Here is a 20,572-nt window from a genome sequence, read left to right on the forward strand (position 1 = left end):
TAGATAATTATGCCAGCTTTCAACCTCATTAGATGTGTATCAGGGTATCAGAAGAAAAACTTGGAGGAATCTAATTCTCAGAATTCATTGGTAGAAAAGGTGCATTAATATCTAATAATCACAGTTGCAGTTTATTGAGTGTTTATTAATGGTTATACCCTACGGAAAGTGCTTTACACAAAAGATCCCATTTAATCTGTGACACTGGATGAAAACTATTATTAATATCCCCATTTTACAGATGAGATAACTGCCTTAAAGAGGTAACTTTGCCACTGTCATGCAGCTCAGGAGTTCATGCAAGCAGCTTCAGAGATTGTGGCTTTTCGGCCTCATTGCTCCAGGCCGGGCTCAGTGCCTAGCACATAGTAGAGGCTTTCTGCAAGTTTGTTGAGTGCCTATGTAAACAAGCAAACCATAAAGATTTCAAATACTGGCTGATTTCACCTAAAAGTTGTTTTGACAACTTTTACTAATGGCCACACACTATGTAAAGTGCTTTACATAACTGATGCAAATGATTTTTATTTAATTATTTTGTAAATTATATAAATTATTTTGCCTCAGAATGGATGAAATAATTTTCTGGAAAGTTCAGAGTGAGACAGCCTATTTTTTCTTTGCTCAGAGCTGTCAGTGTGGCCTCTGCCTCCCTCTGAGCATCATTTCCAGTGCTTATTCCGTGGAGATCACTTGCACTTACTAGCTAACTGGCAGAGGGAGGGTTTTATTAGGGCACCAGAGTAGGGATCTCCACAGAGACCCAGTCTCTGAAGAATGGATAACTGAAGAATCAGGGCTTCCTCTTGGGTAGCCCCTACCTGGCAATTGTGTCCCTTCACACCAGTTGGCTACCTTTAGGCCTTTTTCATATAGAAATGCTGGAGCTATGGTTTGATGAACTCCTTCCCTCAGGTGCGGTTCCACTGGTTCGTCTCCGGGGTAACCTGTACATAGGCCTGGTCCAGTGAGTATATTCCTAATCTAGTCTCCGGGGCATAAGGGAGTAACCCTTCTGCCACAGAACACAACAAAAGACACTCTGTGGAAATGTAAATAAACAACCATACCTGTATCAACAAACCAGGCAAGGAAATGGGCCTATGAGCAAATTTAAACAGGGTGATCCCTGTCAGGATAGGTGAACTACAAAAAGCAACACCTTCTCTTTCACCTCCAGTGGGAAGAAGATCCCTTCCTGAGAGGCCAGGCCTGGGCAGCCCTCCTTAATTTTCAGGGTGCACCCTGCCTTCAAAGGACCTCATAAAGGTTTCAAGTAGTTCTTTATCCAAAGCCTTCAGGGATAAATGCCTCTACATAAAGCAGTTGTGGGGAACGGGTGCAGGGACCCTCAGCCTAACTCTTTCCTCTGATTTCGACACTCTGGGGAGGAGCTGCCACCCCATTCTTCCTGGCAACAATTGAACCACCTCACCCATCTCATCTTGATCTTAAGTCCCTGCCCAAACCCAGAAAAGGCCTCCCAGACCTCATAAAGTGTTCTCACTTCCTCCTGTTTCTTATCAAAAGGGGCTCCCAAACTTTGAGGCATCGATAACAATTTTACTTGTATATTATTTAATTCCAACTGGGATGTGAATTCTAGGAGGATAAGACCATAGTATGACCTTTGGGTCAACTTTCCTTTCTCAGACCCTACCATACTGCCAGGCACATAGAAGGCACTGAATAAGTATTTGTTGGAGGAATGAATGAATGAGAGGATAACCTCATTTTCTGATAGTAAACATGTACATGTGAGAAATATTCCATTTAGGTATCAGAGTGGGGTCAAGTATCCTCAACTCCACCCTGTCTTTTCCTCTCACCTGCAGCTTGTCCACACCTTTACACAGCAACTGAAGTGGGCCAAAGCAGAAAAGGCTGACTTCCTGTAGATGCCAGATGCTGGAAAGCTTACAGAGCCACAGAGGAGTGGACATACTGATGCTGGGGGTAGGGTGGTCTGTCACTTTAGAAGAAACAGAATGTCAGAGGGACTTTTGAAAGGCAGAGAGTGGGTTGGATACTTTCCTGTGCCTGAATAATCAGGTTCTGTGAGGGAAAAGGTAGGTAGTGTGATGTGTCTGAAGGAAGACTGAAGGAGTGAGTACAAAGAAGCTTTGAAGCAGAACTTCCAGTTTTGTGATAGCAGCAACCCCCAGGATGCTCATTACCTGCGAGCAGGAGCAGAGAAAATAGGTGGTGAGTCTGACCTTGGATTGACAACTGACAGGCAGCACTGTGATGGAGTATGAGGAAGAATATAGGTCTGGATATCAGTAAGAACAAACCCAGGATGTACGGACCCAGCTAAGACAGGGAAACAGGAGGCTGGTAGGAAAGGCTGAGGGGCTAAATGTTAAGGAGGAGCGGAGTAAGGCTTCAGTGGGAGATGGGAGGTTGCACACATATGTGGAGGTGGTGGAGGCTGAGAGAGGTACACATCAGTTAAGCTCAGGTCACTCAGTGTGGCTTTCAAGGTGGTTTAAGAGGGCCATAATGAATGAGGTCTAGAAACCAAGAAGCTATCTGCAAAGGTGAGAAAAATGCCTTTTTTTTTTTTTTAAATATATTCGACATAAGTTAATCTTTCCCTCATAGCAGGCAAGTTATTCCAAAGAACCTGAGATGAATCGCTCTGTACTTTTATAAGGGATAGAGAAGGCAATTTTCAAAACAACCATCCCAACGTTCTGCTACGAATCCTGGAATCGGGAATAAGTTCTGAGATTTAAAACTGCATTTTTACAAGTCGGTCTTCCTGAGGGTCTTGCAGAACGTCATATAGCATCTACTACACACCACGCCACTACCGAGGCCGGAGAGCGGTGTGTTACTTGTGTGTATGTGGTGTGTGTCTACTGGTCAGAGACATACATCTTCGTAACGAGGCAGGCCGCGGATGCAAACGCCCGCCCCGCCACCCAGTCGCCTGCTGAGAGGATCTGGCCGCCAACGCCTGGCGGGGGGAGAAACCAACATAATGAATATCCCTAGGGACTCCCCCCGCCCTCTCCCGCCACCGCCTCCCCAAGTTAGCTGAGAAACTAAGCGCTCCACTTCCCCGGAAATCAGATGCACAGGGGAGTTCGTTCCATTCTGAAGGCTGGGAAGCCCCTGCAGAAGAGTCGAGCTACACTGGCGTGCTCAGTCCCCAGAAACGAAGAACATCCCCCGAAACCACGTCCTGACCCTCCATGTGACTGGTCTCTGGGCTGGTGGCCACCGTGGACGTGCCCGGCGCATAAGAGACACCTCTCTGGGTTTCCTGCTGGCTCCGCTGAGCGACCGGGGAGAGGCCCCGCCAGGTGCACCCGGACAGGCCGCCCCAAGAGCACGCGCCTCCAGCCGCCGAGCAACGGCGGCTACGCAACCGAGATTTACGGCGGCTCAGGGCGGTGGCTTCCGGGGCCGGCAGGCACCCAGGCTCCGATTACAGGTTCACACGGGGAGCCCAGCCCGCGGTCGCTCAGTCCGGGCGGCGCGCCCTAGCGCAGCCTCGCTCCCCCGCCTGGCCATTCTTCTCCATTCATGCGGACGCCCAGTGCCGCCGCCGCCGCCGCCAGCGCGGCCGCCGTCGCCGTCGCCAGCCGCCCGGATTGGCTGGCGGCCGGGGCGCCGGCACTTTCCCACGGCCCGCGGCGCGTGCGGCTCACCGTCGGCGCTGCAGGCGCGGCCCTGGCGCGCGGCCAGGCCAATCCGGGCGCGCGGGGCGGGGCGGGGCCGCGGCCGCCGGCGGGCTTGTGTCCCGACTCGGCCTCCCGCGCCTCCCCGCCGCCGGCCCACCGCCGCCTGCACCTCCTCCTTCCCCCCAAGTGGAGGCCGGGCAGAGCCCCCGCGGAGCCGACGCACCGCCGCCGGGCAGGGGCGGGAGCGGGGGCGGAGGCGCTGTCCGCCCTCGCCCTCAGTCTCGCCCCCGCCTCTCCCCCTGAGTAGCTGCCAATCAGCTGAGTGAGAAGTTGGATTGGCTGGAGGGAGGCAGTTGCCCGGGAGCCTCGGCCCCGCCCCTCCGCCCCCTCACCGCCTTCCCTACGCCCCCGCCCTCCCTAGGGCCCTGGGAAGGGGTTCAGCGTGGGAAAGGGATGGTTGAGTTTTAACCCGAGGCAGAGCGTGAGCGGGATCAGTGTGTGCTGAACGCCAGCAGCCGAGCGCTGAGAGGCGCCGCCGTTGTTAACTCCTCCCTGCCCACTGCGTCGACCCTCCCCCGAACCCCCAGCGCAGCCAGCATGAAGCGAGCTCACCCCGAGTACAGCTCCTCGGATAGCGAGCTGGACGAGACCATAGAGGTGGAAAAGGAGAGTGCGGACGAAAATGGGTAAGTTGAAGACGGCGGAGCGAGACTGGAGAGGGAGGAGAGAGCCGGCTGGCATCGGTGACAGCGGGCGAGGGTTCGGCGCCCTGGTGCTCTGAGTTGACCTCTGTACGTCGCAGGCTGGCCACTGCCGGTGGCGAGGTACCCTCGAGTCACTTTCAAGACCAATTTGCCAAAACGATCTGAGTGCAAGGAGGGCTTTGGGGCGGCCTCATAGATCACCTCCCTTCGCTTAACGGCTGTTCTCCCCCCAACCCCCCTTTCCTTTCAGAAACTTGAGTTCGGCTCTAGGTTCCATGTCCCCAACTACATCTTCCCAGATCTTGGCCAGGAAAAGAAGGAGAGGCGTGAGTTTTTAAAATTTAATATAATTTTTAAATAATGCTCCTCTTTTTAGTTTTGTTATTAATTAACAGAATCACATTTCTTCTCTTTGAAATTTGCAGTCATCATAGAAATGTCCTTCTTTGTTTTGCCTGCTTCCCACAGATCATTGAGAAGCGCCGTCGAGACCGGATCAATAACAGTTTGTCTGAGCTAAGGAGGCTGGTACCCAGTGCTTTTGAGAAGCAGGTAATGGAGAAAGTAGGTAGAGCTATCAGTATAGCTATCTGCGCCTTCTGACTCCTTCCCCCCCCCCCCCCCCCATGAATCTGAACCTATCTATGTCTTGGAAAATAGCCGTGTTGATTATGCCTCGATGAATTCATACAGATTACAACGGATTTTGTGAAGACAATTCATTTTGTTGTAGTCCACACTTGTTGATTTACAGAAAAAAGATTGTGTGTAATATAGATTATATAATACATTATATAATATTTGTGTGTGTAATATATGTTTTCCACCAAAGGCACTTGTGCCAAATCAATCTTTTGTCATTCTCTTCTTTAGGGATCTGCTAAGCTAGAAAAAGCTGAGATCTTACAGATGACCGTGGATCACCTGAAAATGCTGCACACGGCAGGGGGGAAAGGTACTTCTCATTAGTCCTGGGGGTCTCTGTCTGGTCAGGGTAGAAGGAACAACAGGCACAGGCCAGGATTGGTACAGTTCCTGCCTGTTTTTTCCTCTGGGAGTGGGTAGAGAAGGTTGTGTGGTGTGTGCACTTGCCTGTTAGTTTGCTTTCAATCGCACATCTTATTTTCTCCATTAAATTTATTTTCCCAGCCCTTTGCAAATTAAGCTAGTGCATCTTTTGGAAAGTGCTGGTCCAAAAAATGTCTCTGAGATACTCTAAAGTTTTGACAGCCCTGATTCAAATCAGATATCTGCCACATTTGTCCATTGCAGTTTTGAGGAAAAGATTGAGAAATAGCATGCACACAAACGTACATACATTCTTAATGTTTTACGGAGGTTTTTTTTTTTTTTTTTTTTAAAGAACTGTCACATCACATCCAGGATAGAAACCTGTTGTGGTTTAGTAGAGTAAAACCTAACAGAAGGTGGGAGACCAAGGTCTGTGGGTTGGTCTCCTCTGTCTCCAGCCTGGAAAATGCTTTGCTGAGGACCAAGTGCCTAAAAGCTCCACGATGATAACTTACATCTGTGTGTCTAATGAATTTCACTGCTCTGTGGTTTCCCTGTCCTTGATGTATTTTTTGTTGTTGTTGAGGGAAAACATTAAAGGAATGAACATAGTTTCATCTGCTGGTAGGGTATAATTCCAATTTCTGCTCCGCAGTTCCTAATTGGACTTTGAACTTGCATTAGCAAATACATTCTACTCATGTTGATTAATGCAAAGATTTTGGTCAGCTCCAGAATATTTGGGTTTTCAGGAGAACCCCCGTGGTGTCCAGTTTTAAAGACTAGGTATTTGCTAGAAAGGGCTGCCTTTGGGGTGGAAGAAAGGCGGGTAATGAGCAAAACCCTGAGGTTTTTCTTTTGTTCTTTTCTTCAGGTTATTTTGATGCACACGCCCTAGCTATGGACTATCGGAGTTTGGGGTTTCGGGAATGCCTGGCAGAAGTTGCCCGTTACCTGAGCATCATTGAAGGACTAGATGCCTCTGACCCGCTTCGCGTTCGACTGGTCTCACATCTCAACAACTACGCCTCCCAGCGGGAAGCTGCGAGTGGCGCCCACGCGGGCCTTGGACACATTCCCTGGGGGAGCGCCTTCGGACATCATCCACACATCGCGCACCAGCTGTTGCTGCCCCAGAACAGCCACGGCAACGCCGGCACCGCAGCATCGCCCACGGAACCACACCACCAGGGCAGGTTGGCCTCAGCACATCCGGAGGTGCCTGCTTTGCGAGCGCCCCCTACTGGCGGCCTTGGACCGGTACTCCCCGTGGTCACCTCTGCTTCCAAACTCTCACCGCCTCTGCTGTCCTCAGTAGCCTCGCTGTCTGCCTTCCCCTTCTCCTTTGGCTCCTTCCATTTACTCTCTCCCAATGCACTGAGCCCTTCGGCACCCACGCAGGCGGCAAACCTTGGTAAACCCTATAGACCTTGGGGGACGGAGATCGGAGCTTTTTAAAAGAACTGATGGTATAAAAAATGAGGGAGGGGAAAACTTAAAATCCCAGCTGAGCTGGACTGTTGCCAACATCACCTTAAAGTCGTCAGTAAAAATAAAAAGGAAAAAGGTACACATTCAGATAAATTTGTTTTTAAAGACTAAAGGTTTGTTGGTTTACTTTTTTCTTTTTAAATTTTTTATCATGTCATGTATTGGCAGTTAAAACTTAGTTGTTAATTTTTGTTTAAAACATCTGAGGTAGTACAAACCTATACTTTGTGATAGGTTTTACTGTGCCTAATTTACTTTGTAAACCCATCTGTCTAAAAATGATTCCATTTTGCCTCAAAGTTTTAGGAATCTTAAACTTTAGTGTTTTGGGTCTGTTTTTCTCCTTGTATAGTTGCAGTCTGATTTTAGAATTAATTTTCCAGACCACTATGCTCAATGTTAACATGATTCTGTTTGTTAATATTTTGAGAGATTAAGGTGTTGTATAAATAATATTCTTTGTGTGTGGGGGGACTATATTGAATTTTTTATTTACAAACAAAGCGTTGACAAATCAGATGATTAGCTTTATCCAAGAAAGACTAGTTAATTCTCTGCCTTTTCATCAGTAAGGTGGATGTATATACTATCAGTGACCCTGAATCCTGGTAACCAAGTGCCATTGTCTGCTAGAACTTGCCCTTCTGGCAATTCAGGCGTAGGAGACAGTCACTGGTGGGTTAGGGCCCCATTGGGAGTGTTGGAGAGGAGACTGAAGACAATTGCATAAAATATGTCTGCATTTACCAGCCCCAAGCAATGCAATGAATTTTTAATCCCACGGATCTCAAATTCATAAGTGTTAACCTGGATGAGTGATCACGTGTGCAAGTGGTCAGTTGAATAGTACAGTGGAACCTGCTAAATGCATAACCTAATTTTCCTGGAGCTGCCATGTTTTTGAATTGAAGAAAAAATTTTTAATGTTGTGTTTTCCTTTTGGTGCATGGAAATGTGGTTATTGAGATATTTAAAGGGGCTTTGCTGCCTTCTGTTTGGTTTATTTAAACTGATTTGGGCTATAAACGTATCATTTTACAGGTTTATTCTTTTAGCAGGTGTAGTTTCAACAACCTCCACTGAACTGGGTTTGACCTCTGTTGTACTGATGTGTTGTGACTAAATAAAAAAGAAAGAACAAAGTATTCTGCTGTATATGTCTCACATTCCTTGGCCTTACCCTCTGTAGGCTAAGAAAAGATAAATTTCTTTCATTTTTCCTTCCAATTGATTTTTGTGTATTTACCAATTTCATTATTCTTGGAATTCTAAATTGCAAATTCAAGTTTTTGAATAAGGTGAACTCATTATAATGCAGAGCTTTGGCCTGCCACCCCCAAGGGAACATAGATAGCCCTTTAGCTATTAAATGAGATATTCTTGCCCTAAACCATCATCTATGGACCAGGAAAGCTTTTATCAGACTGGGAGCTGCAGAGGAGGGAAAGCACTCTGATAAAACATTTTAAAACCTTGTTGACCATTTGACAAATATTTGCTGAAAACAGCTGAGAGAATAGAATTTTTTTTTTTTTTTTAATGGCAAAACAAGAAAGCCCAAACATTGCTATATCTAAGACCCAGTGCAAAGGCTCAGGAGTCTGGCATGATGAGCAGTGGCAGGCTGTAATTCTGCACCTGCACAGCGCCAGGAGTCTTCTCTTGTTTGCAAGAATTTGTTTAACCCTTTAGTTGCGCTGGATTCCTGAGCTGTGCCTGAGGAAGCTGGCATATGCTTTAGGTTAGAACAAAATGCTGCCAGAACAGAGGCAGTAACGTGGGCGCTGGGGAGAGAGGGATGCCTTCCTATTGCTTTAAAAGTAGACCTGCCAATTAAAGAGTGCTGCCTCAGGAGTTTGCCTTGATCCTGAGGGTGATAGGAGAGGAGAGGGAGAAAACCCACTCTGGCAGGTGACAAAATAGAGCTTTCCTTTTCTTTGCCCAACCACTGAGCTCCTCCTCCCTTCTCTGAAGAGTAAACAAAGACAGAAGGCAAAGAGGAAATCTGGACTTTAGCAAGGACTTCTGTGTTCCTGGGAAGGGATGGGAGGGTGGCCTTTGGGTTTCAAATGCTATCCCACTCAAGCTTTCTCTGTGCGGTGTTAGACATCCTTGGTCCCTCTTGTGAGGCACAGCTCCATTCCCAGTCCTGCCTGTGCCACTCTGTCAGTCATAAGACTGTGATGGAACGTGTTATGATAATTTCTGCCAAGTGTCAGTTTAATTTTAGCTACTGCAATTTCCAATGGCAATACTGCATGCATTACTGAACAGCTTTGTGCTTTGACTTCTTCGACTTCCTAGATTTAGATGGCTGCTAATGTTGTTTGGGGGCTCTGTTGAAAGAGTCTGGAAATATAAACCATGTAGCGTGTCCTACTCATCATGTCAACAATTATGGGTAGTACGAGATCATGATCTGGGTAGTACATTTTTCTTTTGGGGGGAGGTGGAAGGGGTCACTTTTGAGATTATATACTTTTCCAAAGACATATTCTGTTTTGTTTTGCTTTATTAAAAAAAAAAAATAAAACCCCTTTCAGGTGACAGATTTCTGGGAATGGTGCAGGTAGAGTTGAACTTCCTGGGAAGCAGGATAGAATTGGAACCATGAGCCAGTAGTGTGTAGAAAAATTAACTAAGAAAATTCCCATTTCTAGACCTGGGAGGTAGCTCAGTGGCAAAGCATTTGTTTTTCATACACAAAGCCCTGGATTCGATCCCCAATTCCAAAAAAGAAAAGACAAAAAAGAAAGAAAAATAAAATTCTCATTTCAATTTAGGATTGATGCAGTAAGAAAAAAAAAATTAGGGTCATCAGTAACAGTGCCAGCATACTTTTTGTAATTTTTAAGTTTATAATGCATCTACCTATGTGAATCAATTTTGGGGGATGGCTCATACATTTTATCTTATGAGAAAAATTGTATCATTGGTCATAAAAGCTCTCGAAAGGCCTAAATAAGTACCCAATTATTTTTATTAAGTGTTATTACCATGAATTAACAAAATGGAGGATATAGAGCAGAATTCTTGCAAAAAACCCCACTAATTGAAGCATCCAAGAAATATCATTTTTAATTTATTCAGTATAGCTGAATTAGGATATGATTTTTATTCAATTTTTCACTGCCCCACTGTTGCTCACTAAAATCATAATATTTTAAATATAGATTACTTAAATTTAAAATCCCCCAGGAAATGTTCTACCTCCTAGATAGAGTTTTCCAAAACCTTCCGGTCTATACCAGTGTCACTGCTTTGATGCCTTCATTAGTTTCTGGTGATGATTTATAATTAAAATAACTTCAGAGCCAGCATCTTCTGAGACACTGCTTCAAATGTGGCCCAATTTCTTTCACAACTGTAGCTCTAGGAAATGGGACATCTTGGGAAGGGGGCCAGAATTCTGGCTCCAGCTCTGCCTTTATCTAATTGGGTGACCTTGGACAAGTCATTAAAATTCTCTGGATCCTGCTTTTCTCATCTGCCAAATAAAGGGAGCCCCAGTTACATTGCTCTCAGGGTTAGGCACTAATGCAGAAGAATGCATTGAGGTAGGGCCAGGTGAGTGATAATCTAGGGAATACATGTTCCCAGCACCCATTCTGACTGATGATCAGGGAATTTTGGTCCTTTGTTGCCAGATCTTTCAATTTTTTAAGAGCATCTACAATTTTGGACTTTTGTGTGGAATTAGCCAAACTTTCTGGGTTGGTAATTCACCAAGTTTTTTTTACCAGCAAGACTGGGTCAATGGACAGCCACAATTTATCAGCTTCTAGGACTTTAACACAAATGGCTCTCTGGAGGGCTAGAATCTTGATATTTTTGTGACACATGTCCTTTGAATACTCCAATGGGTAAATACAAGCCTAAAATAAAATAAACAATGCAGTAATTAGGCAGTTGTAGGTGACATCATTTAAAGATTATTTTTAAGTTTTTTTTTTTTTAATACTTTCTTCTGGATGGTTAAATTTTCTCAAGGTAAAATAAAGCTAGGAAAAAGAAACCAAAAGCATTCTATTTGTTCTATGTCTTGACACCTCACAGGAATCTCTCCTGAAGGTGCTCTCGACATGGTCCTTGTATTCACTTTGCCATGGAGGAAGATGGGCTTGTCAGTCGGGTGGCCTCAAATGAAAGAGCAAGTGTGTAGCTGGCTGTATTGTGACTCAGCACACTGAAGTATTAAAGGCGCCATCTGATTTCAGGAAGTAAGAAGTCTTAGCAAAAAGCAAGCTGTTTTGAACTTCAACTTGAAATATAATGCCTGCCTTGATCTTGATGAGCTGCAGGGCTTTTCTCTCAGATGCTTCAGTGTTCTGCACTGGGGTGGGGGAGAAAAAAAGCCAAGGAGAAAGAAACCCAGGCCTTTCTCTTTGAACTGTCTTTAGGTATTGACATGCATTTGCTAGAGAACTCTTCTCCCAGCTCATGAGGCCCAGAAAAAATCAAGACAAACATATTTCCCCAAGAGATGGGTCTGGGGAACATAGCAGCTTTCCAGATTTTGTGTTAATTGGCCATAATATCAAGCTTCTTTATGCTGTGGTTATAAAATTTTCTCATTGTTATGCTAGTATTTTTCAATAAGTGCTCTATGTTGGGTTTTGACATATACTCAAGTTCAAAGACTATGCCTAAATTTGAAAACTCTTGATCATTCATAGGCAGTTATTAGGTGGTCCATGGTTTGATTTAGCAAAAGAGACTTGAAAACATCATACTTCAGTCGGAAAGAGAGTAGCTGCTACCTCTGAGTTTATTACTAAAATTTTTCTGTAACTACTCTTACTTATTTAAAAAAATCTCCTCTGGGGCATGGTTTTGTTTCCGGTGTATGGCAATGTTCTGTACATACAGAATGGAACCATAAAATTAAAGAATGACACATTTGAGCTTTTAATCATCCCCTTTGACCTCATTTCCTCTACTCACCCTTCCTTCACTGCTTCAGTCCATTGGTTCTTTCCTATTTCTGGAATGTACCCATTTCCCAGTGTACTCTCACCTTCAGGCCTTGCATGGACTGTTCCCTAGAATGCTCTTCCTCCAGCTTTCTGACAATCCATCTTGCTATGACTTGTCCTTTCCAAAACTCATGTTGAAATTTAATTGCCATTGTGATGGTACCAAGAGGTAGAACCTAGAAGAACTGGTAGGTCACAAGGGCTCTGCCTTTATGAATGAATTAGTGCCATTATTGGAAGAGTGGTTAATTATTGCACAAGTGGGTTTCTGATAAAAAGGACAAGTTCCTCTAACTTTCTCTCTTGTGAGTGCTCATGTCCTTTTGCCATGTTACGAGGAGGCACAAAAGCCCTCATCAGATGCTACAGCCATGCTCTTGGACTTCCCAGTCTTCAAGGCTGTGAGCCATATACATTTCTACTGTTTATAAACTAGCCAGTCTGTGATATTCTATTATAGCCACAGAAAACAGACTAAGACATGGGTATAATCTGCAAACTGGGGCTGTTCAAAGCTTACCTTCTCCATGGGGTCGTTCCTCACAGTCCAACTTATAACAATCATCTACTCTCATCTCTACTCCCTACATCCCTCCACTGTTTTGTTTTTCCCCACAGTCCTTAGAATCACCCAAGAGAAAGCACACCTCATTGATTATCTGCTTACTGTCTGTTTTGCTTGGTTCATTCACTTCTACAATTCTATCACTGAAGACAGTGCCTAATATATTGGACACCCTCAATAAATAATTGTTAAACCAATGAATGAATGAATGAATGAATGAGTCCAGTCTACCCCTTTGTTACTCCTAAGAAGAAGAGCAAAAGAGATGCAAAGTGATATGCCTCTGCCTCTCCAGCCCCCACCTCCAATCTTGCATTTTAAAAACTACCAGGGAAGATCATTTTATGTTTCACTTCAGTATTTTCCCTTTACTGTTATTAAATTCTGCTTTTAAGAAACCTACCAAAACATCATTCTTCAAGTCTGCTTCCTTTCTGTGTGTGCCTACTGGGGATGTAGGGACATTGTCCCCTTCTTTTATATCTCCCATTAAAGACTGTCTTCTCCCTGAAGACAGGTTTCTTCCTTCTTCTTCACCTCTACCTTCTCTCTAGCCAGCATGTCCCAGCATTTTTCCTTGCCTCATTTTAGTTCAATGTTTTCGGATGGTTGTGGGTGGAGTCTAGCCAATGGAAGAGCTTATATAAGGGTTTGCTAGCCTTGTGCTGGTGATTTGAAGGAACAGCAAAACAGAAGAGATCCTGGAGGTAGATCTTTTAAAGAGAAGATGGATTTTTCTATACTACAAACCAGTGAGTTTAATGTTAATACTGTTAAGATGATCCTGACTTATAATTTGTTGACTTTAAGATAGTGTGAAAGTGATAACACATTCACTAATTACTGTACTTCAAATTTTTTTTTTTTTTTTTTGGGTGCTGGGGATCAAACCCAGGGCCTTGTGCTTACAAGGCAAGCACTCTACCGACTGAGCTGTCTTCCCAGCCACTATACTTCAAATTTTTAATGGAAATATTTTTTTTTCTTCCCCCGGGTGAGTGATATGTGGTATGATACTCTCTCCGGATGCCTCAGCTCCCAGCCAGTCATTCCATCATGAAGGTAAACAATCAATGCTCTATAGTGGACTGTGCTGCTAAGTTATGATGTTCCATAGGCTACGTATATTAAATAAATACAATATTTAAATCTTACCATGGGTTTATTGGGATATAACTCCATTGTAAGCCAGTGAACACCTGTCTGGGGTAAAGGTTTTTCTTTTCTTTTGTGTTCCTGGAGATTGAACCCAGTGCTCCTACAAAGCAAGTATTCTACCACTGAGCTATACACGCAAACCCTCTATAGAATCAAGTTTTAAGACAGATTATTAACTTAATCATATGAAGCACTTAGAGAAGTGATGGAAAAGCACAGCAAATAATAAGAGTTCACAAAGAATAAGTCATGTCTTACAATCCTCATTCCTTTTGAAAAGTATTACTTTGTTGGGCCATCAGGGGGCTACTGCAATAACATATCTGTACTGCAGCAGGGAGTTTACTATAAGCGTTTTACTGTCTCCTGCAACAGTGATAGAAAAGTGAGTTGGATGATGGGACAGTTAAAAGACTCAGAAACTGGTCAAAGGACAACAATTCTTTATTTAGTGCTTGCAATATGTCAACATTGGACTGGATGAGTTTCACATATTATTTAAAGATCAACATTATCTCCTTTTACAGGTAAGGAAAAATTTTGCAAGATAAAGACACTTGTTCAAAAATTTCAAATTTTTTACTGTTAAAGCTAGAATTTAATGGCAGATCTAAACTCCATGCTTTTTTTTTAATCATCCAAACACAATTCATCAGTTGGTTGATTTTAACTTGATAAAACGTCACCTGTGAAACTTTCTAGTTATCACAGTAGCTCCAAAATAGAACATATTCTGTGGGTAGAAAATGAACTCTTTGGGACAGAGGCAATGAAGCAGAGGCTGGCACATCCTGGACATTATCAAAGGGCTTTACTAGAGGGTCTAAGACTTTCCACGAGTGATGGACCCATGGACACAGATATTTATGATTGTGATTATTTTGGTACTGGGAAATGAATCCAGGAGCACTTTACCACTGAGCTACATCCCCGGACAGGGTCCCATTAGGGCCTCATTAAGTTGCTGAGACTGACCTCTGACCTGCAATTCTGCTGCTTCAGCCTCCTGCGTTGCTGGGATTACATGTGTGTGCCACTGCACCCAGCAGGTACAGATATTTTAAAGGCATCAATCTGCAGATGCTAAACTACCACATGTATGCAATTCTTGATGGGCAACCTCAACCCTCTCACCTCTGTGATCACAGGAACCTTTTCCCTTTATGACAAAAGGAAATCATACCCCTCACCCATCTCATATCTTAGACAAGAAAACCTACAGGACACAAGACAACAGTGAATAATTCTAAATCTTGGTTTCAGGGATGGCAGGATTTTCTACTTTTTAAAGACTGATACATCTATCTATCTATCTATCTATCTATCTATCTATATATGACTGATATATTTATACATATATATATGTATCATATAGTTATTTTATCATATTAATATATAATAATAATTTATAGATAGAAATAGATGTCATACTGTCTTAATTTCGTTCATCTGTTGATGGACATTAGGGTTGTTCCCATATCTTAGCTAATGTGAATAATATTGCCATAAACACAGAAGTGCAGATACCTCTGCAACATATTGATTTCATTTATTTTGCATATATGCACAGGAGTGATGTTATTGTTTGGATATAAGGTGTTCCCCAAAAGCTCCTATGTTAATGCAGGAATATTCAGAGGTAAAATCATCGGATTATGAGAGCCGTGACCTAATCAGTTCATCCTAGTTTGAATGTGCTAACTGGGTGGTAATAGTGGGTGCTAACTAGAAAGGTGGGATATGGGTGGAGGAGGGGGGTCAGTAGCATTGTACCCTGGAAATGTTCACCTTTGCTGTAGCCCATTCCTTTTGCGACTTCTCTGCTTCCTGGCTGACATGAGCAGTGGAGTGCTCCTCTGCCATGCCCTTCACCATGATGCTCTGCCTCAGCTTGGACTCAGAGCAATGGGGTTGGTTGACCATGGAGTGAACCTCTGAAACTGTGAGTCAAAACAAACTTTTCCTCCCCTAAGTTTTTCTTGTCAGGTATTTTGGTCACAGCAATGCAAAACTGACTAACAAAAGTGAAATTGCTGGATAATATGGTAGTTCTATTTTTCTTTTTTTTTTTTTTTTGTACTAGGGATTGAACCCAAGGGTGCTTAACCACTGAGCCACATCCCTAACTCTCTTTATATTTTATTTGAGACAGGGTCTTGTTAAGTTTGCCTAGGGCCTTGCTAAATTGCTGATGCTGGTTTTGAACTTGACATTCTCCTGCCTCAGCCTCCTGAGCTGCTGGGATTACAGGTGTACACCACCTTGCCTGGCCCATTTTTATTTTTCGAGGAACTACTATACTATTTTCCTTATTGGTTGCACCAATTTACCTTTGACAGTGTACAAATGTTCCCTTTTCTCCATAACCTCACCTGCACTTGTTATGTTTTGTCTTTTTTAAAAAAATTTTTTACTTGTCATTGGACCTTTATTTTATTTATAAGTGGGGCTGAGACTTGAACCCAGTGCCTCACACATGCTAGGCAAGTGCTCTACTGGGATTGTAACGCCAGCCCCATATCTTTTGTCTTTTTGATAATAGCTATTCTAATAGGCATGAGGTGATCTTGCATTGTGTTTTAATATAATTTTCAAATTGGATTATTTGTTTTTCAGCCATTGAGGTATGTGAATTTCTTATATATTTTGGGTATTAACCCCTTATCAAATATGTGTTTCACTAATATTTTCTCCTATTAAAGATTTTCACTCTGGAATTTCTTTTACTGTGCAGAAGCTGTTTTGTTTGATGCCATCCCACTTGTCTATTAGTGATTTTCTTCCTGTGCATTTGGTATCATTAAGAAAAAAGTCACCACCCAACTCAATGTCAAGAAGCTTTTCCGTTATGTTTTCTTTTGGTAGTTATAATGGTTTCAGGTCTTATAGTTAAGTTGTTAACCCACTTCGAGTTGATTTTTGTAGATGATGTGAGGTAATGATCCAAGTCCATTCTCTGGCTCATGAATATCCAATATTCTCATATCCACTTATTGAAGAGACTGTCCTTTCTCTGTTGTGTGTACTTGGCAACTTTATCAAAGATCAGTTGATCACGGATGTGTGGATTTACTTCTGGGCTCTGTTTTTGTTTCATTGATGTATATATGTCTGTGTTTGTACAAGTGCCATATTGTCCCAATTACTGTAGCCTTGTAATATATTTTGAAATCAGGATATGTGGTATCTCTAGCTTTGTTCTTTTTGGTTGAGATTGTTTTGGCTATTTGGGGTCTTTTGTGATTCCATATATATATATATATATATATATATATATACACACTATATATATACATATTATATATTATATTTGTGTATATGTATATACATATATTAATAATATTTTAGACTTTTTACTTTAATTTTAAAATTTACTAAATTGCATATATTTGTCATGTACAATATGTCATCTTAAAATATGTGTACATTGTGGAGTGGCTATATTCAACTTTTTAATATATGTATTACCTACTGTATTAGTCAGGGTTCAACAGAATCAACAGGAAGTATGATTATAAAAAGGGAATTTATTAGATTGGCTTACACAACCTGAAGCTAGATAGTCCACAATGGCCGCCTGCAACTGGAGAACCGGAAGAACCAGCAGCTGCGCAGTCCCAAGACACAGAAGCCCCAGAATAAGAAAGATCAATAGTGCCACCCTCATCCGAGACCAAGGTTTCTGGAAACTACCTGGAGAATCACTGGCAGAGTCCGTTTTGGAAGTGTGAAAAAGCAAGAGTAAGATATCCTCAGATGACTGAAGGATTGAAGAAGCAATCGAGAACCCATTCAAGAAGAGCAGAGCTTGCATTTGCATCTACTTCCTGTTCTTCCAGCTTTTATTCCATCCTATTGGGTGGTGCTGCCCACAATTAGGGAGGGGCTCTGCTTCAGTTCCTATCCCATGTTCCAATCATTCCTAGACACGCCCTCATTGACACACCCAGAGACCTCTTAATCACCAGCATCTCTTAATCACCAGCATCTCTTAATCCAATCAAGTTGACAATTCAAATTAACCATTACACCTACCACACTTACTTTTTTTTTTTTTAAAGAACCTTAAAATCTACCCTCTTAGTAATTTTTAAGAATATAATACATTACTATTAGCTATAGTCACTATATTGTATAATGAATCCTCCTATCTAATAGATCCCTACAACTTTCAGAATTATTTTTTTGGGCAAAATACACCATTAGGGGCATAAGAGGAACTTGTATTAGTGAGTTTCCCATTGCTGTGACAACATACCTGAGAAAATTTAAAGGAAGATTTTTTTTTTTTGACTCATGGTTTCAGAGGTTTCAATCCATAGTCACTTGCCCCATTGCTGTGGGCTTGTAGTGAGGTAGAAAATCATGGTGTGGAGTGTGTGGTAGAGCAGAGATGCAACCTTATAGTGGCCAGTAAGCGAGAGGGGAGAGGGGTTGGGGTCAAAATAAAGCTTTCAAAGGTACTCTCCAACCTACTTCTTCCAAATGAGCCCTGCCTCCTAATGTTTCTACCACCGCCCACCAGCACCATCAGTTGGGGACCAAGTTTTTAGGCCATGATCTGTGGGTGACATTTAAAATCCAAACCTTAACAGGGTTGCAATGAATCTGTAAATCAGTTTGAGTAATATGGACATTATAACAATATGAATTCTTTAAGTCCTTGAACACAGGATATCTTTCCATTTATCTGTCTTTGATTTCCTTCTTCAATATATTATAACTTCAGCATATAAATCTTTCATCTCCATAAGTTCATTTCTAAGCATTTTTTTGTTGCTATTGTAAATGGGATTATTTTCTTAATTTCCTTTTCAGATAGTTTGTTATTATTGTATAAAAATACTACTTATGTTTGTATGTTGTTTGGTACTCTACAACTTTACTAGATTTTTTTTATTAGTTCTAACTTTTTTCTTAAGTTTTTAGAGTTTTCTATGTATATGATAATGTCATCTGAAGAGATAATTTTATTTCTTCCTTTCCGATTTGGATGCCTTTTATTTCTTTTTCTTGTCTAATTCCTCTGGCTGAGAATCCAGTAGGTGTTGAATAGAAGTGGGCATGCTTTCCTTACATGGAATCTTAGGGGAAAAAGTCTCCGTTTCTCACCACTGTTAGTTATAAAAAGGGATGTTAGTGATGTTTGCTGTGGACTTTTCATATATGGTCTTTATGGTGGTAAGATAAGTTCTTTTTATAATATTTTGTGAAGAGTTTTTTTTTTTTTATCATGAATGGATACAGACTTCTGCCAAAAGATTTTTCTGTGTCTCTTCAGTAGATGTTAATCTAAAAATGTAGTCAAGATAGTTTTTCAAGATGGTCCTATGAAACAGGAAATCCAAAAATCTTTAATAACACTGATCTAGATGATCTTATGCCAGAAACCCTTTCATTATAGAAAGTATATAAAATTAAATTTGTCACAATTCCAGATTAGCTACTGAAATGTTTAACAAGTTCCTTAAGCTTTTTGAGCCTCGATCTTCTGAGAAATAGGTTAGTAACAAAACTTTCTCCTCAGATGCCTGGGATGTAACACAGATATAAGAAAAGAAAAAATAATACTAGTTTAATAAGCTCTGTGCAGATTGACCTGGATGGCCCCTAAGGAACACTGAACTCTACACAGAGGGAGAGGGTCTCTTTCGGTGTGTAAAACATGGAAGTGAGTGTGTTTGGCTATGAAAGATGGGAGATGTTGGACATAGTGGTTTAGATGAACTCTTTGTAACAAGTATAGCAACCATCTCCCCTTCTCTATCCACCTGTCCCTTATTTTCTCCTGGGTCCACCAAAACTTATCTTTTGTAGTGGGGTGGGCTGGGGTGAAGGGAAAAAGTGAAGGACAGAAAAATGGGGGAGGAGGAAGTACTGGAGCATCTGCAAAGATCAGAGAATGGCAGCAGCTTATTTTGGAGTTTTGGGGTGCGGAAGCTTTCCTGTGTTCTCCTGTCCAAGCTCTCTTATCTGGTGGAAGTAAAGGCTGCCAGCTATCAGGAGATCCTGGAATCCTTGCGGTAGTCCTAAGAAGACCTAGCTGGCCAGAGTATCCAGAATGATCCCCACTGATATTTTATCTGGGCTATTAAACTACACAGGTGGAATGTCTTTGGAGCACACAGCCTAATTCCCAGTTCCCCAGTTGGTCATTCCACATCTCATATTTACTTGCTCCTACAGTTTTTTGGGCACCATTTCCATTACAACAGAGTTTTATATGTCAGGAGTGCCAGAGATGGGTGGTAGAGAGGAAAGAAAATTGTCTTGAGGGGAGGAGAGAGTCCTATAGGATGAAATTAAGTTGTTGGTGCTGTTAATCTTTCTCTAGTCAGAAAGAATTTCCCAATGGTGAGGAGAGACCAAGGAATTTTTATAAGGACACAAATATTTTCAGTTGATTTTGCAGTTTTTTTTTTAAACTTCTAGAATTATGCCTTCATAATTCCCAAAGTTTCATCAAAACTCTGATTACATAATAACTTCCTATTAATGTTGCTTTAGGACAGTGGAGCAAAACTGAGCTGCATATTAGAAACATTTGAAAAAATTTAGACAATCCTGAGGGCCTGCTCACACCCTAGAACAAATAAATCAAAAGATTCAGAGGTGGGTGGCAACAGCATTTAAAAAAATTCCCAGGAGAATTGAAACATGTGCAGCCATGGTTGTTAATTGCTGTTTTAGGAAATTGAAAGAAGGGGTAGTGCTAAGTTATAGGCAACGAGAAGAAAGTCAGTGGCCGAGAATCAGGTTGCTTTTGAAGATGACCATGAGTACAACTGAGCAGGATGCAGCCTCTACCTTTGCACCCAGGTAGCTAATATTAGCATCAGTAGACTTCCTCCAATAGGTAAAGAGAGTGGGAGAGAGTTACACTCTGGTCCTCGTTGTCAGCACTGATTTTCATTGATCCCTTTGAATTGACCTCATTTTCATTTTTCTGTGGATTTGGACTTGGACTCCCTTCTAAAGATAATGAAATCTGGTCTTGGACCTGCTCCTCTTACCCATCTCCAGCCTTGTGGTTTC

The 20,572-nt window shown here is 42.3% G+C and overlaps 1 protein-coding gene across 2 annotated transcripts; it reads left to right on the forward strand.

Moving 5' to 3' along the window:
- Nucleotides 1–3,769: 3,769 nt before the first annotated feature.
- Hey1 (hes related family bHLH transcription factor with YRPW motif 1) lies at nucleotides 3,770–7,983 on the forward strand. 2 transcript variants are annotated; one of them, XM_047559822.1, is made up of 5 exons: nucleotides 3,770–4,318; nucleotides 4,587–4,662; nucleotides 4,805–4,900; nucleotides 5,210–5,291; nucleotides 6,222–7,983. In XM_047559822.1, exons 1-5 carry the CDS (start codon nucleotides 4,230–4,232, stop codon nucleotides 6,803–6,805), a joined length of 927 nt encoding a protein of 308 aa, XP_047415778.1. In that variant the 5' UTR covers nucleotides 3,770–4,229; the 3' UTR covers nucleotides 6,806–7,983. The 2 variants fall into 2 exon arrangements, with proteins under 2 accessions (XP_047415778.1, XP_047415779.1); XM_047559823.1 differs by having other exon boundaries at nucleotides 3,773–4,318; nucleotides 4,805–4,888.
- The last annotated feature ends 12,589 nt before the right edge of the window (nucleotides 7,984–20,572 follow it).

This window comes from Sciurus carolinensis, chromosome 1, assembly GCF_902686445.1.
Source record: "Sciurus carolinensis chromosome 1, mSciCar1.2, whole genome shotgun sequence".
In the NCBI taxonomy this organism is placed as follows: Eukaryota; Metazoa; Chordata; class Mammalia; order Rodentia; family Sciuridae; genus Sciurus; species Sciurus carolinensis.

What these genes read in the sequence shown, in the direction of transcription:
- Hey1 (XM_047559822.1), top strand. Translation starts at nt 4,230, where the DNA reads ATGAAGCGAGCTCACCCCGAGTACAGCTCCTCGGATAGCGAGCTGGAC. An exon ending in GAGAGTGCGGACGAAAATGG is followed by an intron (nt 4,319 to 4,586) that starts GTAAGTTGAAGA and finishes CTTTCCTTTCAG; the next exon opens with AAACTTGAGTTCGGCTCTAG. An exon ending in CCAGGAAAAGAAGGAGAGGC is followed by an intron (nt 4,663 to 4,804) that starts GTGAGTTTTTAA and finishes TGCTTCCCACAG; the next exon opens with ATCATTGAGAAGCGCCGTCG.